The sequence below is a fragment of the Myotis yumanensis genome, unplaced genomic scaffold, assembly GCF_028538775.1.
Source record: "Myotis yumanensis isolate MYYU_CA2020_CCGP unplaced genomic scaffold, mMyoYum1.0.hap1 SCAF_2, whole genome shotgun sequence".
Classification (NCBI taxonomy): Eukaryota; Metazoa; Chordata; class Mammalia; order Chiroptera; family Vespertilionidae; genus Myotis; species Myotis yumanensis.
In genome coordinates this window covers 44,235,773-44,257,309 of record NW_027223753.1, presented here as the reverse complement: position 1 = coordinate 44,257,309, position 21,537 = coordinate 44,235,773, and the positions used below count along the sequence as shown (strand labels likewise).

At 39.1% G+C, this 21,537-nt stretch overlaps 1 protein-coding gene across 3 annotated transcripts in view; it reads right to left on the bottom strand.

Moving 5' to 3' along the window:
* Positions 1-21,537, bottom strand: part of PATJ (PATJ crumbs cell polarity complex component) — a 308,551-nt gene that overhangs the window by 114,224 nt on the left and 172,790 nt on the right. For all 3 annotated transcript variants that reach the window (XM_070405247.1, XM_070405248.1, XM_070405249.1), the window contains exon 28: positions 4,850-5,046. In XM_070405247.1, the coding sequence (XP_070261348.1) occupies positions 4,850-5,046 (197 nt within the window). The remainder of the gene's footprint in view (positions 1-4,849; positions 5,047-21,537) is intronic.

Here is a 21,537-nt window from a genome sequence, read left to right as displayed (position 1 = left end):
CTTCTTTTAATGGATTCAAAGTGGCATTAAATTTTTAGAAAATAAAAACAGTAACAGGGTATTGCATTGTGAGAAACTACTTCAGATATTGTAACTGCATTAATCTAGAGCTACCCAAACTACAAAATGAGGAGAAATCCACTGATTACCTCCTAGAATCTCTATTAATCCAAGAACTAAATAACTTAAAAGCAAAGCCCTTAGAGTCAGGAAAGCTAGTGTTCACATGTTTATTCTGCCCTTGGGTGCCTCAGTTTCCTTTTTTGTAATACAGGGGTTAAAACGGCACCAACTTTCACTGGGCCCTTGTAAAAGTTGAGAGCGGGAATGCATTTAAAAAATTTAGCACTGCCTCATAAATAATAAGTATTCGATGTTAGCTCAGTTCCCAACACAGCTCTCCCATTTCCATATCTCCCAATCGGTCTCTTAATGAGTACATCTTTATATAACTCAAATGAGGTAGAACACAATAGATTACTGAGGGAAAATGATTTAGCAAGACACAGCTACTGACTACAGTGCTATAATGGCAGGGCTGGGGGTGGGCTGCGGAGGAGAGTGGACGATATTGCACTTTGAAGAAAGGAAAAACGCTGCACACACAGGAGAGGTCCTCCACTGTTTTGTGTGTGAGGCTGACCCTATTCTTCTGCTGGCTTTCCAATTTGTTAATTAGGCTGTAGACTATTTTTAAGAGTCACACAATGGGGTGACTATAGCTCTGCATGGGAAGATCATATTCAGGACTTGCTTACAGTATTTATTTTAGTCAGGTTTGATCAACTGATTTTTTCTTCTTTTTTTTCCACTTTCCCTTTTTAAAAAAATTTTTTAAAACATATATTTCATTGAAGGGAGAGGGATAGAGAGTTAGAAACATCGATGAGAGAGAAACATCGATCAGCTGCCTCCTGCACAGCCCCCACTGGGGGCTGTGCCCGCAACCAAGGTACATGCCCTTGACTGGAATCGAACCTGGGACCCTTCAGTCCACAGGCCGACACTTTATCCACTGAGCCAAACCGGTTAGGTGATCAACTGATTTTTTAAACTGCTTTACTGAGATATAATGGATATACAATAAATCACATGCTTAAAATGTAAAATTTGATATGTCTGAACACTCATGAAACCATTGCCATAATAAAAAAATTGGCCAATCAATTTCTTTTTGCATGTTTAGCTATTGTAAACCTATCTATGTTAATAAAACTGTAGGAAAAAGAAATTGTTTTTCAATTTTAAATCCTTTACTTTCTGCTTTGTAAACTAGTGTTTCTGAAATGGGATATTTTATTACATGAAGTCTCTTAGGGCATAATTATTGCATTAAAAAGTACAATTTATAAATCCATGTATGATATTAATCTAAAAGAGCCAATCTAAGATGACAGAAGCTTTTGGCTATAAATTAGAATCTTATCTATGGATGCACAAAAGCTTTTAATCTATTTACTATTGTACTATGCTCCTATATTGCACCTAAGTTTTCCAAAAGACTTCAAAAATAATTCAGTGTCAATGAGCAGAGAGTGAAGGATCGACTGCTGAGACTGGTGTGTGGGCAGGTACATGGGTCGGTCATTTAACCTTTATGGTTCCGGTTCTTTTCTTTTATCAAATAAATACTACTAGACAATCATAACTGAATTTACCTGTAGTTGTATGTCTTTATCCCTGGCAAATAAGGGACATATTCATGCTTTTTATTTTTGATGGTTCTTAAATAAACATATACAAATGCAAAATAACAAGATTTAGTTGTGGTGATCCTGCAGGCAAATGTTACAAAGGGAATGTACTTCCTCCATCTTGAAGGATGTGTGAGCCAGACGAGACACAGCCCTCCATGCCCCCCAATCAATTGTGCATTTCCTGTGCCACCCACACAGGTTCCTCTGGCTGCTTCGGTGACCTGACAAATCACTCCAATTCCCGGCACAGCACTATCGGCTCTCTCTTCCCACACGGGCACTGTAGGGAAGATTATAAATAAATCCTATATTCCTGTGACAGCACCATGAGCAGGCTCGTGTATTTTCTGGGACTAATTGCTTAGGGAAAGCCAATACTCTAGAGCAAGTCTCATTCCAGTCTACATGGTAATTATATGTTAATGCATTTTGAAATTAATTCAGAGCCCCTTACCCCCACCCCGCTAGCATCGCAGTAAAGGGCAGAGAAGCTGAGACTTAATCACATTGTCTTCTGGGGGCTTCACGTAAGATTTCTTTTGTACATGAACTGGGCCATCGATCGGCAGAACTCGCTGACTGCTCTTCCACGGGAGCGAGGCAGTCGCTCAGCAACAAAACTGCCGGCGGACGTCCTGCCAAAAATCAGCCACCCACAGGCTCCAGGAGAGAAGCAGAATCTCTGACTTCGAAGAAGCCACCATGTATGTCCCACCCGCCCCTTTCCTACCTCCTCTAAATTAGCCTCCGGTTAGGGCTTAAACAACTCAGATCAACTATAAATAAAAGGAGGCTGGAGTAAAGTAACAACATAACAATAACAAAAAGCAATAATGAGACGTGATATGAGCAAATGGCGAGACTGTAAAAATAATCAAGGCAGGGATAACGTGACCTCAATTGAGGAGAGAAGCCACAAAAATAAATGGAGCGTGGGTGGATAAGCAAATACACAGATGTGCCCTAACCTGGAAATCTAGTCAGCATAATCTAAAAACCACTGTACATGCCTCTATCATAATGCATTGCGCATGCCATGATATCATAATGCCATCATTTAACACATCGCAATGGGCAAAGGACTACTGTGGTAACTCCTGGCTTCACCTTCCCTGGCACTCGTCATGAAATCAATGTCTTATTCTCAGTTCGAAAGCACACTGGATTGAATATCATGCTATATACAAATTCCTCACATATCATAGAGAAATGATTGAAATTTTTTCTCAGCTATAAAAAGACACCAGGAAACTATTTTCCAAAGGAATATTTTCCCCCTGTCACTCCTGACCTAGAGCCAAAAGTCACGTGAGAAGATGGGTTATAACTGATTACGAATCCAATATGTGCATTTTTCCATTCTCTCAGCTTCTCAAGACGCTGCGTGGAGCTGGTGAGGAGTAGAAGATGGCTTCCCTCTGGGAGACCCCTTCAGAGGCAAATGCATGAATATAAACAAACCCAAAAGAACTGAAATACAAAAGTCCATGCAAAATATTATTTTACCAATAGCATCTGAAAAGTTTGAAGGTATTACTACCATGTGCCAGACATTGCAACAAAACCTGACTTTATCTTCTCTCCTTAATTATCATTACACCCTCTGAGGTTGCTGCCACGCAATCGCTAGGCTGATCTGGCTCAGTGGACAGAGCGTTGGTCCTCTGCAGATTGAAGGGTCCCAGGTTCAATTCTGGTCACATGCCCAGGTTTCAGGCTCGATCCCCAGCAGGGGATGTGCAGGAGGCAGCCAATCAATGATTCTCCCTCATCATTGATGTTTCTATCTCTCTCCCACTCCTTTCCTCTCTGAAATCAATAACAATATTTTAAAAAAAGATACTTGCTGAATAAATAAATAATTTCCATTTGATAAAAAAGGTAACCGAGGATTAGAGAAGATAAACAGCTAAAATATGTGATGCTAGAATGTGTTCCAACATATTTTAATATTTATTTTTTAACAAGAGAAATTGAGAGGAGCGGAGTGGGATTAAATTATTGCCATGTTTAATCTTCTTTCCCTTTTCATCTCTGAATGAAGATTAAAGTTGCTAAATAGCAACAAAAGGATCAAATTCAGAAAGTCAAAGGAAGGAATAGGAGGTATCCAATATGGCAATTTGTTAATTTTTTTTTCACCCCGGAGAGCTCTTTCAGCCTCTAGTCTAGAAAACAGGTATTGAAGTTTCTGTCTGCAAGGGAGGAAATATAATCCACATAACAGTCAACTGTGCACCAGGTACCCTGTTAAACTCCTTCTAAAATGCAACTAATAACGGAAAGAACTGATAGGAGTTAAAGCAGGTCTTCGAAGTCCAGTTCCAATGCCCTGTACACAGTGTTGACTTTTGTGTATGGCCTGTGAAGCGGTCTCATGACTCTGCAGCCACACTCGTTTGTTACTGGTATCTAATAAGATCCCAGACAGAGAAATAAAATACCAGTGCTCCTGTTTATTGATGAAAACATCTAGAGAGTAATTATCTTCTTTTATTTCTATCCTGTTCTTATGTGGCTTTAACCCACATCATCAGCTTCATCGATATTAACCATTCCTTGACAATCAGATCACAAGGTTTCATTGGCTCTGGCACTTTTCCAAAAAAATTAAATTACAACAGCAAAAACAAATGTCAATAAAAACAAAAATAGCATACTTTTTCTCCAGTGTAATCCTATATAATAAAAGCATGATATGCTAAAAAAAAAAAATTAAAAACAAAAAGTTACTATGTAAAATAGTAAAATCAAAACAAAACACAAAAATACATATAATTGTCATACTTATGGTTAATTCAAAACCCAGAGCATTTTGATAAATGCTAATAATATTATATTAACACATAATCAAATTAGTTTTGAACTTTTAAAAATTAATATTAAAAACAAGACTTATTCTTTTAATATGTGTCCATGAGATTTTACTTAAAGGCTTCTAAATTATTTTGAGAGATTTGTTTTTACTCAAGCAGCAAATAACATTTGCACGTGACAATATGGTTTTTATTTTTGCTTTGAAAAATGATTTTAAATAGTTGAAGAAAATATAATTTGTCAACACTCTTCTCCTTCACCTCATTGTATTGTACACTATCTCCTGTACCCCTTCACTTCACCAGAAGAGAAGTAAAAAAATATATGCCCCTTACCTCTAATAGTTCATCTCCAATACGCATCCGTCCGTCTGTGGCCGCGGGTCCTTCTGGGTTAATTCCCACCACAAAGATGCTCATGCGTGACCTGTCCTTATTGCCCGCAAGGCTGAGTCCAAGTCCATTCTTATCCTTTTCAAGTTCAATAATGTGTAATTCTCCTGGCAGATCTGCATATCTTTGCCTGATTTTTTCTATTAAAATAAAGATAAAGAGAAAATTAAAGAGAGCAGTTAAATTTATATTACAGAGATGTCAGCATTCCCCTAACCATATTGTGATTCCTCTACAATGAATGGTCCTTTTGGAAAATGAAGTGCTTGAGGTCATTCATAGCCTTATGTATAAGTTACAGTTAAGAAATCTTTACATCTATCTAAGAAGGTAGTTCACCCATAAAACCTTTCCTGATCGTCCAGTTTCACACTGGCCTAGGCTTTCCATGGGTTATTTTCTCACATAAGATGGTCAAAACAATGTGGTGAAAATCCTGGCCTCCCTGCACCCTCTCCAAAAAAAAAGGGGGGGGGGGAGGGCGGGGCGGAGACAAAGAATATTTACGGAGCACCAGCTATATGCCAAGCAAAGTGATTGGTCCTTGAGATATTATTTTGAACAAAGCAGACATGTTCCTGTTGTCGTGGATTTGCAGTCCAGTAGGAAAGAAAATAAACAATTATTTTTAAATAATTACATTTCTTTAAAGTATACAAAGGTTATAAAATAATAATATTGAGTGCTATGTGAGTAAAAACAAGGAGAATTAAGAATGTTGATTTAGCTATCAGCCCTGAATTCGATCTGTGAATCTATCATTTACTCAATACCCAATATTTAATATATTATTTTATCTCTATGGAATTCATCTATGAAATGGGCATTAGATTACCTACTTGCTTGGATGCTGGAAAAATGAACTAAAATACATGTTAAAAAACTCAATGGTTGCCCTAACTTGTTTGGCTCAGTGGATAGAGGGTCGGCCTGCAGACTCAAGGGTCCCAGGTTCGATTCCAGTCAAGGGCATGTACCTTGGTTGCAGGCACATACCCAGTAGGGAGTGTGCAGGAGGCACCTGATTGATGTTTCTCTCTCATTGATGTTTCTAAATCTCTATCCCTCTCCCTTCCTCTCTATAAAAAATCAATAAAATATATTTAAAAAAACCAAACTCAATGGTTCATGGCTTACAGGTATTTTATAATTATTTTATCCGGTCTCTGTCTCACTTTGCTATCTCTACTTTATGGTTTAGAAGATACAAATAAATTATAGGACAAGAAAGGGAAAATAACTACAGACAGATTTTAAAATAATATTATTATGAATAGTATATCAATGAACTAAATGTTGACACATTTTAAAATATAGATAACAGATAAATTGCTCAAAAATTTAAAATAACATACTTAGTACAAGACTAAATGTAAAACTACAATAGACTAGTAATTATTAAATAAACTGAAATGATCGTCAAGAATATTACCTTTCAAAAATACTTTCTAGTCCTAGATATTTTTACATTTGAATTCTATCAGATTTCAAGTTATAATAAATTTTATCCTATATAAGCTATTCCAAAATATGGAAAATGTACAAAAAGTTATCCACCCCATTTTTGAGGCTGTATAATTCTAATTCTGATTCCAAAATCAAGAAAAGAAAATTTCCCTGGCTGGTGTGGCATCGAAGGGTCACAGGTTTAATTCCCAGTTTAAAACCTGAGTTGCAGGTTTGATCTCTGGTCCTGGCCAGGGCTTATGTAGGAGGCAACCAGTTAATGTGTCTTTCTCACATCAATGTTTCTCCCCCCCCCCCCCCCCAAACCCCCTTCACTCTCTCTAAAAAGCAATGGAAAAAATATCCTTGGATGAGGATTAAAAAAAGAATAAGAAAAGAAAATTATAGTCTTATTTATAATCATGAACATAAAATTTTTTATTTAAAAACAATAATTTAATTCAAGAGTGTACTAAAATATTTAATTTGATGTCTATGATATAGCCAAATATTGACCATTTTCTGACATAAGAAAAGCATTTTCATACGATTCAATCTAACAATAAATTATGAAGAAGGGTATAGGCCAGGAATGCAAGGATAGTTAATCATCAGGAAATTTTTCAAGGAAAATCACATTCATAAATTAAACTAGAAAAACTGAAAGATAAGAATAGTAGATGAAGAAAAGCATTCTGAGAAAGTACAACATCTACTTAAGATTTTTCAAAAACCCCAAACTGTCAATGAATTGGAACAGAAAGTACTTTCTGAATTTAAATATACAAATAAAAGTATAATAAAAACGGCATTTGTAAGTATTTTAAACCAACAGGGAATCAATATACAGAGAACTTCTATAAATCAAGCAGAAAAATAACAATAGGAATCTGATCAAATGATATAAAATTCAAATGGCTTACAAACATGTGAAGAGACACTCAAATTCATTAGTAGTTATGGAAATGCTAATTAAAATGAGATATCAGTTTACACTATTAGACTGGCTAACATCCAAAAACTGGGTCATTAAGCCTTAGTGGAGATATGAGGATAGAGGAACCCTCACACACTGTGGTTAGGAGTGTTGAGTGGTGTAGCTATTCTGGAGAGCAGTCTGGCACTACTTAATCAAATTAAGCCTATACAAACACATACTCTATAAACCTGCAATTCCACTCTTGGGTATACATATCCTAGTGAATTCTTACACAGGTCTCAAACAAGACAACTGGCTAATATTCATTACAATGTTATTTGAGATAACAGGGAGTTGGGAGTAATCTGGGTGTCTGTCACTGGGGGAGAGGATAGATGAAATGTGGTGGACACCAGCGTGTACTGTCAGCAGATAGAAGCAATTCATTGTAAGCAGTAATATAGAGAAATTTAAAACTAGTGCTGAAATCAATTTACAGTAGCTAAGATCTGGAAACAGTCCAAGTGTCCATCAGTAGATGAGTGGATAAAAAAGCTGTGGTACATTTATACCATGGAATACTATGCAGCAGTAAAAAAGAAGAATCTCTTACCCTTTGAGACAGCATTGAGGGACCTGGAGAGTGTCATGCTAACTGAAATAAGTCAGTCAGAGAAAGACAAGTATCCCATGATCTCACTCATATGTGGAATCTAAGTAACAAAATAACTGATAAACGCAGATTGGATCCAGAGACAAGGAAGCATGGAACAGAGTGCAGAATCTTGGAGGGAAGGCGGGGGAGTGTGGGTGGGTGGGAAGTAATCAACCAAGAACCTTATATGCATATATGCACGGCCCATGGCCACAGACAATGGGGTGGTGAGGGCCTGGGCTGGGGGGGATGGGGAGGGATAGTGGTGGCAGGGGCAGGCTGGAGGGGGTCAATGAGCAAAAAAAGGGGACACATGTAATACTTTCAACAATAAAGAATTATTTAAAAATTAAAAATAAAAACAGTGCTGAATGAAAAGGAGAAAAGACAGAATGCAAATTAAGGTCAATGCACAAAAACACACAAGATATATTTTGGAAGCAAATATACAAAGACACAAGTATTTAACACATTAGAATGATTAATTATAGTGGGTGAAAAAAGTAGAAAGAGCAAGGGCAAAAGAGTCAGAATTCAGTTCTAATCCCTAGCCAAGGCATTTCACACCACTACTTCCTTGGACCAGTCAGTGAACCTCCACAAACTACAGATTTTTTATTTGTAAAATGAGGTTGTTATTTTAAAAATACATGTTTATGCCCTGGCTGGTTTGGCTCATGGTTAGAGCATTGGCCCACAGACCAAAGGTCAAGGGTTTGATTCCAGTGAGGGGCATGTATCTCGGTTACAGGTTCCCCACCCGAGTTGGGGCGCATGTGTGAGGCAACCAATCGCTGTGTCTCTCTCACGTTGATGTTTTTCTCTTTCTCCCCCTCCGCTCTTTCTTCCACTCTCTCTGGAAATCAATGGAAAAAATGGCCTAGGATAAGGATTAAAAAAAAAAAAAAGATGTTACCTAAAAATGCCTAAGACATCAGGTCTAAATAATATTAGGGGGAAAATACAACCATGGTTTTGTTTCCATGGCTTAGTTATGTTGTGGTTTTAAGTTAGTCTTAAGTTGCCCTAGCCGGTTTGGCTCAGTGGATAGAGCGTCGGCCTGCGGACTGAAAGGTCCCAGGTTCGATTCTGGTCAAGGGCATGTATCTTGGTTGCGGGCACATCCCCAGTAGGAGGTGTGCAGGAGGCAGCTGATCGATGTTTCTAACTCTCTATCCCTCGCCCTTCCTCTCTGTAAAATATCAATAAAATATATTAAAAAAAAAAAAAGTTAGTCTTAAGTTGGTGACAACTTGACTCTTTTCTTCTTTAACTGTATCTTGAGGAAAATTGACTTGTGAAGGAAGCAGTGGTTTTCCCATGTAGGCATGAGGGAAGCAGGCACACAGTCCTCCAAGGGAATCCTTAGAGGAAGGGTAGCACCATTCTCCCAGGCTCTCTTCTCTGAGTTTCACACATTGAGGAGTCCCCCAGACAACTTCTGTGCATGTGAAGGAATCACAGCACCCTGCAGGCGGGATGGTGGAGCAGGTGAGGGGGCGGTGCCAGGCCAAGGCAGGGTGCCAGGCGGGGCTGCGAGGTGGGGGTGCGAGCTGGGGCCCTTATCTCCTCAGGCCACTCTAGGGACCCCAGCCACGCACAAATTCATGCACCGGGCCTCTAGTTGATATAATAAGGATGCAAACCCAGTTTTATCTGTCTTCACAGTACAATCTGAAAGTTTTTTTTTTTTTAATTTTTGTTACTTTATACTTCCCTATTCTAGAATATAAACTTTGTGAGGTTCCTTGTACATGCATTTCACTGCTGTCCTCTGTACCTAATATAGTGCCTGGCATATATTAAGTTGTTAATATGAGAAATATATGCCAGTTGAAATCATAAAAGAATGGTTCCTAAGGTTTTCTTCCAATGCTGTGCCATATTATTAAATCGATGCCCCGAACAATGTGACAAAAACATGGTGGAGTCCTAACAGCAGGACACAAAAGTTTTTCAGAGATAATGCATTCTTTCAGTTAAAAGAAGTAGACTGGTTTCTTCTTTAGATTTGCATTCAAAAGTAAAAAAAATCCATTAGGACTATTAGGAAAAAAATAACAAGGTATGCCTTATCTTTTAAAATAGACTATTAAATGGAAGAAACTTGAAAAGCAAAAGGATTTATACTTTATCATTTTTTCAATGCATCATAAAACAGGAAGAGTGTCAAACGCTTTGTAACACACATGCTTGTTAATCTTCAGTTAAATTTTTATTGTTAAGATTTTCAGGCCTCAGAATTTGAATTATCCTACAGTTTTTATTTAGACTCATAACTTAGAAGGGGCTTAAAAGATGAGTGGTCCAGCCCTAGCCGATTTGGCTCCGTGGATAGATCATCTGCCTGCGGACTGAAAGGTCTCAGGTTTGATTCCATTCAAGGGTGTGCAGGAGGTAGCCGATCAATGATTCTCTCTCAACATTGATGTTTCTATGTCTTTCCCTCCCGCTTCTTCTCTGAAATCAATAAAAATATATTAAAAAAAGAGATGAGCAGTCCAACTCCTATACAAATTAAATGCTATGTTTTCACTATATCACAGAATCAGAGACTTTTAATGCAGGCAAAATAAACCAAGAAATCATCTAGAGCTACCTTCTCTTAAAGCACCCCCTACCTTGGACTCCATTTCATAAAGAACAAAATTAGACTGTAAAAAGAAGATCCTGTATAAGGTTATGAAGCTAATTTATAGCTAGAAATGAAAGTCTTCTTCTAATACGTAGTTTAATTCCTTCTCTACCAAATCATGTTAAATCTCTCCAATAACATTAAAAAAAATACAAATACTTCAAATTTCTCCCTTAGTTGAAGAAGCTATATTTAGAGTCATCATATTATCATAATACCTCTGTACATAAAAGAAACCTTCCAAAGTTCATCATGTCATTGAATCCTCCCACACCTTTGCAAACATTTCTATATGCAGATGAGTGGACTGATACTTAGAGAGGTGAGGTGGTTTGGCCAGCGTTTGGGTCCAAGTGCCGTGCTCTCTTCATCACATCACAGCTAACACTTAGACTGGTAGAATGTTTAATAAGAGGCTCCCTTAAGGGAGCTGAAACAATGGTTTCCAGTCCTAGTCTGCTTAGATCATCTGGTAGGCAGGCTACCTAAAATCACCCCGAGAGCCTGTAAAATAGGATCATAACAAGGCTCCACCAGCTGAGATTCTGAGCCAGTAAGTTTGGGATAAGGTTTGGGAATAAGGTCAAGTTCTCTTTGTAACAGGCCCTGAGTTGATTTTCATGGGCAGCTATACCTGTAAATAACAGCTTACTCTCCCATGCAACACAAAAAATTTTTTCTAGAGCTATCATGACAGTCAACCATAATGTTCACAGACAACCAAAATTTAAGGCAGGCTTGAAATATGCTTTTCACAAGAACTAATCTAATATGGAGACTATCTCTGGCTCCATAATTGTGCTCAGGATTAAATATGAAATTTGTTTTGACTGTACAGTAGATTGCTTTAGAAACTCAATCTCAATCTTTTCCCCTCTATCTCCTACCCTCCCACATAGCTGCCTCCTGCCTTCTCAAATCGCAGTTCCCTGTAATTCCCATTACCAATTACTTCTACTCTGTAGGTATAATTAAAGGTGAACTAGAGCTTCAAAAGGGTTTGAGAAGGAAAACAAGAGTTAGTGTGTGGGAGAAAGCAGTACTGAGCTTTCATCTTTGGAAAATCAAGACACTGCATGCCAGTTTAACAACTCAGGATTTAAGAAAGAAACCACACTGGGGGGAAAGGAGGATCTATAATACTTTCAACAATAAAGATTTTAAAAAGAAAAGAAAAGAAAGAAGCCACAGTAGCCCCTTCAGTGCACAGCTGAGTCAGCACAAAGCGTTCTGCAGCATTAGACATGTGGCTCCAGCACAGGGAACCCCACACTGCCTGGCATTTGCTCTTAGGTTTTGGGGGAGTCGTTTTCATGGCAACCAGTGGGTGGGGAAGGGGATACATGGAAAGAAAATGTATAAGGAAAGCAGTTTTCTTAAAACATTTTAATTTAACTAAAAATGCATTAAAGGGGTCGGATAAAGAATATTATTTTATTTGAAGCCACTGAAGTTCTCCTCTAAAATTAAGAAAAATAAAATCCAAAGAAGCCATACTTTGTTTTCTGCGTGCGCGCGTGCGCGAACACACACACACACACACACACACACACACACACACACCCCTTATATAACTACTCAATTTTTAGCAAGAAAACATTAAAAGTGTTATAATCATCCAGGATCTTACTATACCCATTACTGGTATTGCCAAGAAATATTTGTAATAAACAGCCCATCTTTATATTGATCTTCATTGACTTTCACAATGTGTAATTAAGTGAAGGTAGTCCCTATTCCCAAATAATCTAGATGCCCTTCAATTTTCTAAATACGAGTAGAACTCATTAGGCTTTACTTCAATCCCTGGAATGAACAGCAGCCTAGAATAAAGGAGAGAGGGAAGTCTTTTGACTCAGCTGAACAGTCACTCTTGTTTTAAACATGGATTTTCTAGCCCCATGACAATATTATCTGAAGAAAGGAATCCCAAAATGCTCATAATTCTGTATCAAAGCATCGATGCCTTTTCCTGTCCAAAAAAGCCAATAAGATTTTTCCAGTATGGCCTCAGGATGTTTTCCCACCATCACAGGATATTAGGTGTTGCTAAATAACAGAACCTTTCTCCCAAGAAAGAAATTTAATTCAAGTCACTGCCCAGTTTTTTAATAGAAAATGTTCAACACACTGGAATAATGATCCAATACAACTTCAGAAGCATTTTGTTACCTGGTCTGTTTCCAAATAATAAAGAATAAAATTACAGAGAAAAATATTTAAGTATATTTTTCTATATATTAAATACAACAATCCCACTTTTAAATAATCAGGTTATGATATGCATCTCAATCTAATTTTCTTATGCAGTAATCACTTTTCATTCACTGAGAGTTAATCAGTACCTACAGATTTGAGAAGTAAAAACATGAAAGAAAACCATAACTGATAAACACACACACACACACACACACACACACACACACACAAAACCAGCATATGAACTCCAGTAGTAAGGAGCAAATGTCAAGTGAAAGCCCACAAATAGAGAAAATAAGGAAAACATGTTCACATAAACTACATTTGGTATGACAACAAATAAACAAACTTTCCTCTTACATGTAGTAGAAATTTTTGCAAGTTACAAATTTGATATTATAGTAGAAATTAACTTAGAAACACGAGAACTACAGATAAGTACCAGTATAATAATAACAGCTAGATATTGTTCTAAGCACTTTATAATTTAACTAGAGGCCCGGTGCACAAAAATTTGTGCACTGGTGGGAGGGGGGTGTCCCTCAGCCTCACTTGTGCCCTCTCACAGTCTGGGACCCCTCGGGAGATAACGACCTGCTGGCTTAGGCCCGCTCCCAGGTGGCAGAGGGCAGGCCCAATCCCTAGGTGCAGCCCCTGGTCGGGCTCAGAGCAGGGCCAATTAGGGGGTTGGGGCACCGCCCCCTGTCACACTCAAGGCAGGGTAGATGGGGAGGTTGCCGCACCACCTCCTGTCACGCACAGAGCAGGGCTAATCAGGGGCTTGGCGAGCTCCCCCCTGACACGCATAGAGTAGGGCCGATAGAGGAGTTGGGGCACCGCCCCCTGTCACACACAGAGTAGGGAGGATCAGGGGGTTGGGGTGTCGTCCCCTGTCACCCATAGAGCAGGGCCGATCAGGGGGTGGGGGCACCCCCCCTCCCCGTCACACTCAGGGAAGGGCCGATGGGGAGGTTGCGGCTCCACCCTGTCACACACAGAGCAGGGCCCATGGGGGGGTTGGGGCGCTGCACCCTGTCACACACAGAGCAGGGCTGATCAGGGGGTTGGGGAGCTCCCCCCCTATCAGGCACAGAGCAGGGCTGATCAGGGGGTTGGGGAGCTCCTCCCTATCAGGCACAGAGCAGGGTCGATCAGGGGGTTGGGACGCCTTCCCCTGTCATGAACAGAGCAGGGCGGATAGGGAGGCTGTGGCCCCGCCCCCTGTCACACACAGAGCTGCAGGGTGATCAGGGGGTTTGGGCTCTGCCCCCTGTCATGCTGCTCCACTGATCCCGGTGCCGGGAGGCCTCGTGGCTCTGCTGATCTCGGGGCATGAGGCCTCATGGCTCCGCTGATCCCAGGTTCGGGAGGCCTTGCGGCTCTGCTGATTCTGGTGCTGGGAGGCATATTACCCTTTTACTATATAGGATAGAGGCCTGGTGCACGGGTGGGGGACGGCTGGTTTGCCCTGAAGGGTGTCCTGGATTAGGGTGGGGGGTCCCACTTGGGTGCCTGGCCAGCCTAGGTGAGGGGATGATGGCTGTTTCCAGCTGATCACACCCCCTTCAGGGTGGGGGTCCCCACTGGGGTGCCTGGCCAGTCTGGGTGAGGGGCTGAGGGCCGTTTTCAGGCTGGTGGGCGACTGAAGCTCCAAACCTCTCCTTTTTTTCTTTTTTTTTTTTTATTCTTGGATTTATTTACCTTCTATGGCTGTCACTGGAACTGAGAGCCAGCTTTCTCTCTGAGGCTTGGCTCCAGCTCTAGCTCTGAGACCTGCTGAAAGCAGGTATCTGGTTTGTTTGGGTTCTATAATCGAAACACTGTTTCAACTTCAGCTCTGAGGCCCGGCTCGCTGAAAGCAGGTTTCTGGGGTTTTGTTTAGCTTCTATATTTGTAACAATGTTTCTTAAACTGCAAGCTCAGAGGCTGGCAGCAGCAGGTGGGGAACGTTGGCTTCCTCCGTCACTGAAGCAAGCAAGCCTCCTGTTCGCTTCAAGCTGCCTGGCTGCCGGCTGCCATCTTGGTTGGCAGTTAATTTGCATATCACCCTGATTAGCCAATGGGAAGGGTAGCTGAGGTACGGCTAATTACCATGTTTCTCTATTATTAGATAGGATTCATTTAATCTTTATAAAAATTGATTCGGGCCCTAGCCGGTTTGGCTCAGTGCATAGAGTGTAGGCCTGCAGACCAAAGCGTCACAGGTTCAATTCTGGGCAAGTGCACATACCATGGTTGCAGGCTCCTCCCTAGCTCAGGCCACAGGGCTCGTCAGGAGGCAACCAATCCATGTGTTTTTCTCACATAGATATTTCTCTCTGTTTTTCCCTTTCTCTTCCACTCTCTCTAAAAATCAATGGAAAAATATCCTCAGGTAAGAATAAAAAAATCGATTTGGTAGATATTATTATCCCCTTTTAGAGGTGAAGAAACTAAGGGACAGAGAGGGTAGATAGCTTGTGCGGTAACAAGCAAGTGAATAGTAAAGCTGGGATTTGAAACCATAAAGTTTGGCTATGGTGTCCATGATCTTAGGTGAAAGTCAGGGCCAGAATTAAACAAAAATGTATTAATATAGGACTTGGGGGAAAAAAACAACAGAGAAATTGAGTAATTTCCTTCATTTCAATCACAATAATTCAATTTATATTAGATATAAGAATAGAAAAGAAACTTAACCATAAATTTAAAGTGACAAAATTCAGGCAGTTAATGAGAGCAAAAATCATTAAGATTATTTCCGTAAGAGACCATAGAGTAAGAAAATAAAAGCTTCAACTAATAATAAAAACCTAAAATGTTCCCATTAGATGAATCAAAATTCAAATGAGTCAATGTACAATGAGTACATTTTAAACAAGGCACTGTATTAATATTGACTGAACTTTCCCTGACACTATGCTGATCCCTTTGCATATTCGGAGTTATGAAATACAATCCTCAAGATGCCCATTTACAGAAGAATGGGTAAGTAATTATGGCATGTTCATAAAATGGAACTTTATTCAATAATGAAAACCAACCACACCTATAGGCAACATGTTTGAATATTAGAAATGTACAGTTGACTGAAAGAAAACAAGACAGAAAAGCATATACACCACATGATTCAATTTTTATCAAGTTCAAAAAACAGGCAAAGCTATGCTATAGTTTAAATGTCAAGAGAGAACTGACCTTTGGGGAAGAGGGAAGAAAGGTCGAATCAGAAAACATGACGTTTTCTGAGTGTTGGTGATATTCTATTTTGTGTTCCGGATGGTGGGTGAAAAGTCATCAAACTGTAGTACAGTTTTCTGTTTGTATATGCTTCAATACATTTATATTTTAAAAAGAGAATAAAATATTTTATTTTAAAATATTAAATAAAATTATATTTTAAAGAGAATAAAATAATGCAATGTGAGAACCTTGCTTGAAATCTGATTTGAAGAAACCAATTGTAAGAAATACACTAATTATGGATATTAGACAAAACCAAAGAATTACAGTGTTAAGTACATTATTGGTATTATGGTTACATTATTATGTATTTTTTATTTTTTTGAAAATGAATATACTTTCAGTCATAGACTTTATTTCTTTATTTTTTTCAAGAGGGAGATTATAATTCTTTTTAAACTTATCTTCATTGCTGAAAGTATTACAGATGTCCCCTTTCCACCCCCCCCCCCCCCCCACCCCTTGACTCCCTCCACCCCCTGCACATGTATGGATGAAATTACATGATGTCTGGAAATGGTTTAATAATATTTTGTAAAGAAAAATAAGGGATAAGGTGAAGCAAGTACAGTAAAACCTTGGTAGCTGATTCTGAGAGAATAATATATGGGAATTCACTGACTGTTCTTTTCATATTTACAGTGTTTGAAAATTTTCACAAAGAAAAAAAACAAAACCCTCCTAGTGATTCCATGAGAGTTAATCACATGATCTTACAGATGATGAAACGGGGGCTCATGGAAGTAATGGAATTTGCCCAAACTTGCATTTAGTAATTGGTAGACCTGGGGTTCACATTCGGCTGTCTCACCCCAAATCCCATATGCTTTCCCACCACACAAGGAAGATGAAAAAAAGTGTGTTGTATTCACATCTCCTACCCATATCACTATGGTAATATCAAAATGGCAGAAGGGAAGTCTGTAGCCTGCCTCAGTCCTTTGGGAATTTATAATTTAAGGAAGAGACATGGAGCACACCTAGGCAATCCTGAGAGCTGAGGCTCTGGAAGTTTCATTTGGCAGCAGTTCACACTATGACTTAAAGAGGGGACTAGGAGAAACAGGACGACTATAAAAATACAATGATGGGCAAATAACTAGAGGCAAAGCGAGGATGTGGTGGTAGAAATAATTTGACAGATAAAATCAATAAGGCTTGAAAACTGGAGGTAAAGGAAGGGGAAGGATAACAGGGAAACTGAGGTCTGATCCTTAGAGACAAGAAGTGAAGAACAAGGAGGTGACTATTTAGTTTCAATGAGCTGGTTTGTGGTATCAATAACAGGTGGCTGATGAATTTGACCTGGAGCTCAAAATGAAGGAGAAAACATGTCCTGAACTGCTGCTAGATAAGGCAGAGATGGAGAACACTTGACCAGTGTTTGACAATGAATTAGCACTCAGCTGGAAAGAACGGCTAAGACTAATAAGAAATATGGGCTAAGGGATTAATTGAAATGGAAAAAGAAACTCAAGGATTCAGAAAAAAGAGTAATAGCTAACTTTATCCGTTTATTCATTACCTGGGCCAAGGCATTATACTATTTGCTAAGGATATTAGGGTGAATTAAAAGCGGGGGGGGGGGGGGGGGGGGGGCGGAATGGGCTGAAATAGGTAATAGCAAAAGCATAAGAAATTCTAAATATGATTGGGATCTTTCTTTCAGCCACATATCAGCAGACTAAGAAAGATGCACATCTGTAATAAGTACCTAAATGCTTAAGAATCACTTCAGTCTGGAGAGGGAATAAAATCAGTCCGGAGCTTTCAACAATCAAGGACACCAAGGACCACAGAGGATAGTGCAAACAAATGGCAAAACCAGGAACAGAATCCAAAAGTTCTCATTAATTAGGCAGTTTCACTATTCTAGGTCTCAGATGTGGAGGCAATGAGGCCCGGGCTAAACTGAAGTTAGAAGTGGGCCGTCTTCATCTCTCCTTTTCACAAATCTGACCCCAATTCCTTCATTTCATGCCAAGACCTCTGATTCTGAGGGATGTGGGAGAAGGCAAACATTCAGTGGGGGAGATGCAGTTGGCAAATGATCTATTTACAAAGTACAAGTTCATTTACCACCTATAGGCTGAAAACATAAACTTAAATTAGTTTAATACAGAGGAAAGTTTATCCACCCTAATTAATGAAGACAGACACATCTATACCCATTTCAAATACATTCAGTCCTTTTTTTTAAAAAAATTATGTATTGGTTTTAGAGAGAGAGGAGGGGGGAAAGAGAGAGCAACATTGATTTGTCCACTTATTTATGCATTCATTGGTTGCTTCATGAATGTAACTTGACTGGGGATCGAACCTGCAACCTTGGTGTATCAGAACGATGCTCTCAATAACTAAGCTACCTGGCCAGGGCCTCATATGTCCAACCTCGATGGATATGTCCAGTGAGGCCTTTCTGTAAGAGCACTGTTATACCCAAAGTGTGGTCCACAGATCACCAGAGGTAGTTATGTATAAAATACAGTTGTCTGGGCTCCAAGTCATATCTACAAAATCTAAATCTTGGAATGTAGCCAAGGAGTCATCATGTTTTAAAAACAACAATAGAGATTTCTACACAATTCTTATCCACATTAAAGAATATGGTTGAGCCCTGGCCAGGTGGCTCAGTTGATTAGAGTGTCATCCGGTATACCAAAGGGTTGCAGGTTCGATTCTCAGTCAGGGCACATACATAGATTGTGGATTCGATTCCTGGATGGGCTGCATATGGGAGGCAACCACTCGATGTTTCTCTCACATGGATGTTTCTCTCTCTCTCCCTCTCTCTCTCTCAAAAGTCAATAAAAGAAAAAAAAAGAATTCTGTTGAAAAACCTACAAAAGTACCTATCCAAGAGCAAAACGCCTTAATGGCCCTTGGATATGTCTGAAAACAAGGTATAAGACAGGGTTTGATTATTCTTGACCTTACATTTTTACTGTCTTAAGAGAGAGAGCTGTGAAAACATTCTGATTTTGACGAACAGCACTGAGGAGGCCAAATGTAATTTCAAAACACTCTTTATAATCACTTGTACATTTTCAATACTAGGAGAATAAAGAATATGGTTCTTTAATCACTACAAAAGCATGGAGTTGCATAACCCTCATTATGGTGACAGCGTAGCAGAAATGTGTTAGAGTTGGGCTGACTTTGCTTTCTGGTCATTCCCCAGTTATGCAATAACGCTCAACCAAAGCTCCACACTGGCGACAGACCGTGGAGTCCAACAGTGGCGCCGACAGCGCGAAGGTGTTTAATTATGTCTTCTGGAGGGAGGGAAAATGGCAGTTTCCAATAATTAAAGAGAACTGTAGTAGTCTGTAAGAAAAGGAATATATCATGGTATTTGCCAAGTTCATCTGGTCCTCTAGTGACTGATACTTTGGAAGCAAACTTCCCTCTGCATACCTGCTTCAGAAACCATCTGGCCCTGTTTGCCTAGGGCTCTGCACGTGTTTATTAGTTCCGATAACCAACACAGCAAGGTCCAGGGAAGAAGTAGAATTCTAGCTGACATTTGATTGTTTTCGCGGAGTCGTCTTCAGTTGCTTCATGTTCATGTTCCCCACTATCATGAGAGGAGAAACTACCTCTGTTTTGTGTAGGCAGAGGTTCGGGCCCAGAGTAGATGCAGCATAAATATATGAATAAATTATACAAACACAAACTTACAAATTCTTCATTATCTGAATTGCTCAAGGAACAGGTTAAGTTAGACAAAATTTCTAAGGAATAGAGTTTTATTTCCCCTAGAATTAAATTTTATTAGAAGACTCCAACTGAAAAGAACATTTGTTCTGAGCAATTCAGATATTTCATCGTTATTAGAAACACTACCATTTAGGTATGTTAAATGAGACTCAATCAGAAGAAAAGTATAAGAGGTTTAGAGTCAGAAGCTCTTCACTAAAATGCAAATAATGAAGTAAAAAAGAACTACTGTTCAAATTCAATTGATGCCACATTCCCATGTTTAAAATAAGAACAATAACCCTTTTTGTCCTAGGAATTTCAAAATATGGAATTGAAGAATATAAACTTAGCTGAATGCCTAGCTCACAGTAGTTTTATGTACTTGAAATTTATTCCTTAACCAGCCCAAACTTCTCTTTCTTACCTATCACAGTTGGAGAGCTTAAAATAACACATAAAGCAGTTTTAATGACATAGCAGTAATATCCAGAATATTAAAGAATTCCTACAACTCAACAATAACAAAACAAACAACTTGATTACAAAATAAGCCAAGGACTTGAAAAGATAGTTCTCCAAAGGGGATATACAAATGGCCAGTAAACAAATGAAAAGATTTCAACCTTACTAATCATCAGAGAAATAAAAATCAAAACCACAATGAGATACCACGGTGTACCCATTAGGATGGCTACAAAACCCAGAAAATAACAAGTGTGAGTGAGGTTATGGAGGAACTGGAACATTTGTCCCTTATCGGTAGCAATGTAACATTATGCAGCTCGTATGGAAAACAGTATGATGACTTCTCACAAAATGAAATATAGAACTGTCATATGATTCGTCACTTTCTCCTCTGGGGATATATGCAAAAGAATTGAAAGTGGGGTCTTGAGGAGACAGTTGCACACCCATGTTCACAGTCATACTTTCACAAGTTTTCTATCACAGTGAAAAAAGGAAGAAGAGTCTATTAAAAAAATGTTTACCCTTGAAATTTTACTTAAGGTTACGTTGTGATCCAGATATGCATTTGCCAAAATGAGTTATGAAGAAAGTCACATATATGTTCTGTGGAAAAGCTGCTGCAGAAAGGAAGCATCTATCCCACACAGCTCAAGAAGTCAACAAAAAAGGTTTAACTCTAAAAGACTGGTAGCTAAGATGATTAGATACCAAAGACCGTTAAAATACACTGACAAGACTCATCACTCATCTTCTTCCCACAGAGGAAGAGATACTTGTTCTCTCTCTGGTGTTGGTATTTTTGCACCGTTTAATACTTTACCCCTTGGGCTTTCATATCCTTTTAGCCTTTTCTTAGGCAGTTGCAATAATAAAGGGATTACTTCAGGCACTGTAGCCAGTCCTTTCTCACTTTTGTCTTGTCTTTAGATCAATCACACTGTGGACGCAGCTGACAGTCAGAACCTGCATAGAATCTTGCACATGGGTGAGCAACTGCTCTCACAAGATAAAAGAGAAAATAAATGAGAGGGGAGGAAGCTGGAATAAACAAGCAAAAGAGAAAGGCAAAAGTAACAGCAGAGGAGGAAAGCAAGCAAAGAAACATCTGTGGAAGACTAGTCTAAAATCTCTCATGGGCACTTCTGAACTCAATCAAATTTATACCAATAACAGATGCGGCCTTTAAAGTGACAGTTACCTTCAAATAAGTGATTTCACTGAACACTTCCATAGTCCTTTCTAGAAATAAGAAATACTGAGGCTTGGAGGCATTAAGTGAACTGCCAAGAAATGAGCTAGTGAAGGGCAGAGTGGATATTTTGACATAAATCACTGCCTCTTTCATTAATTATAAACCACACGTGTCTTTTTTTTTCTTTTCTTTC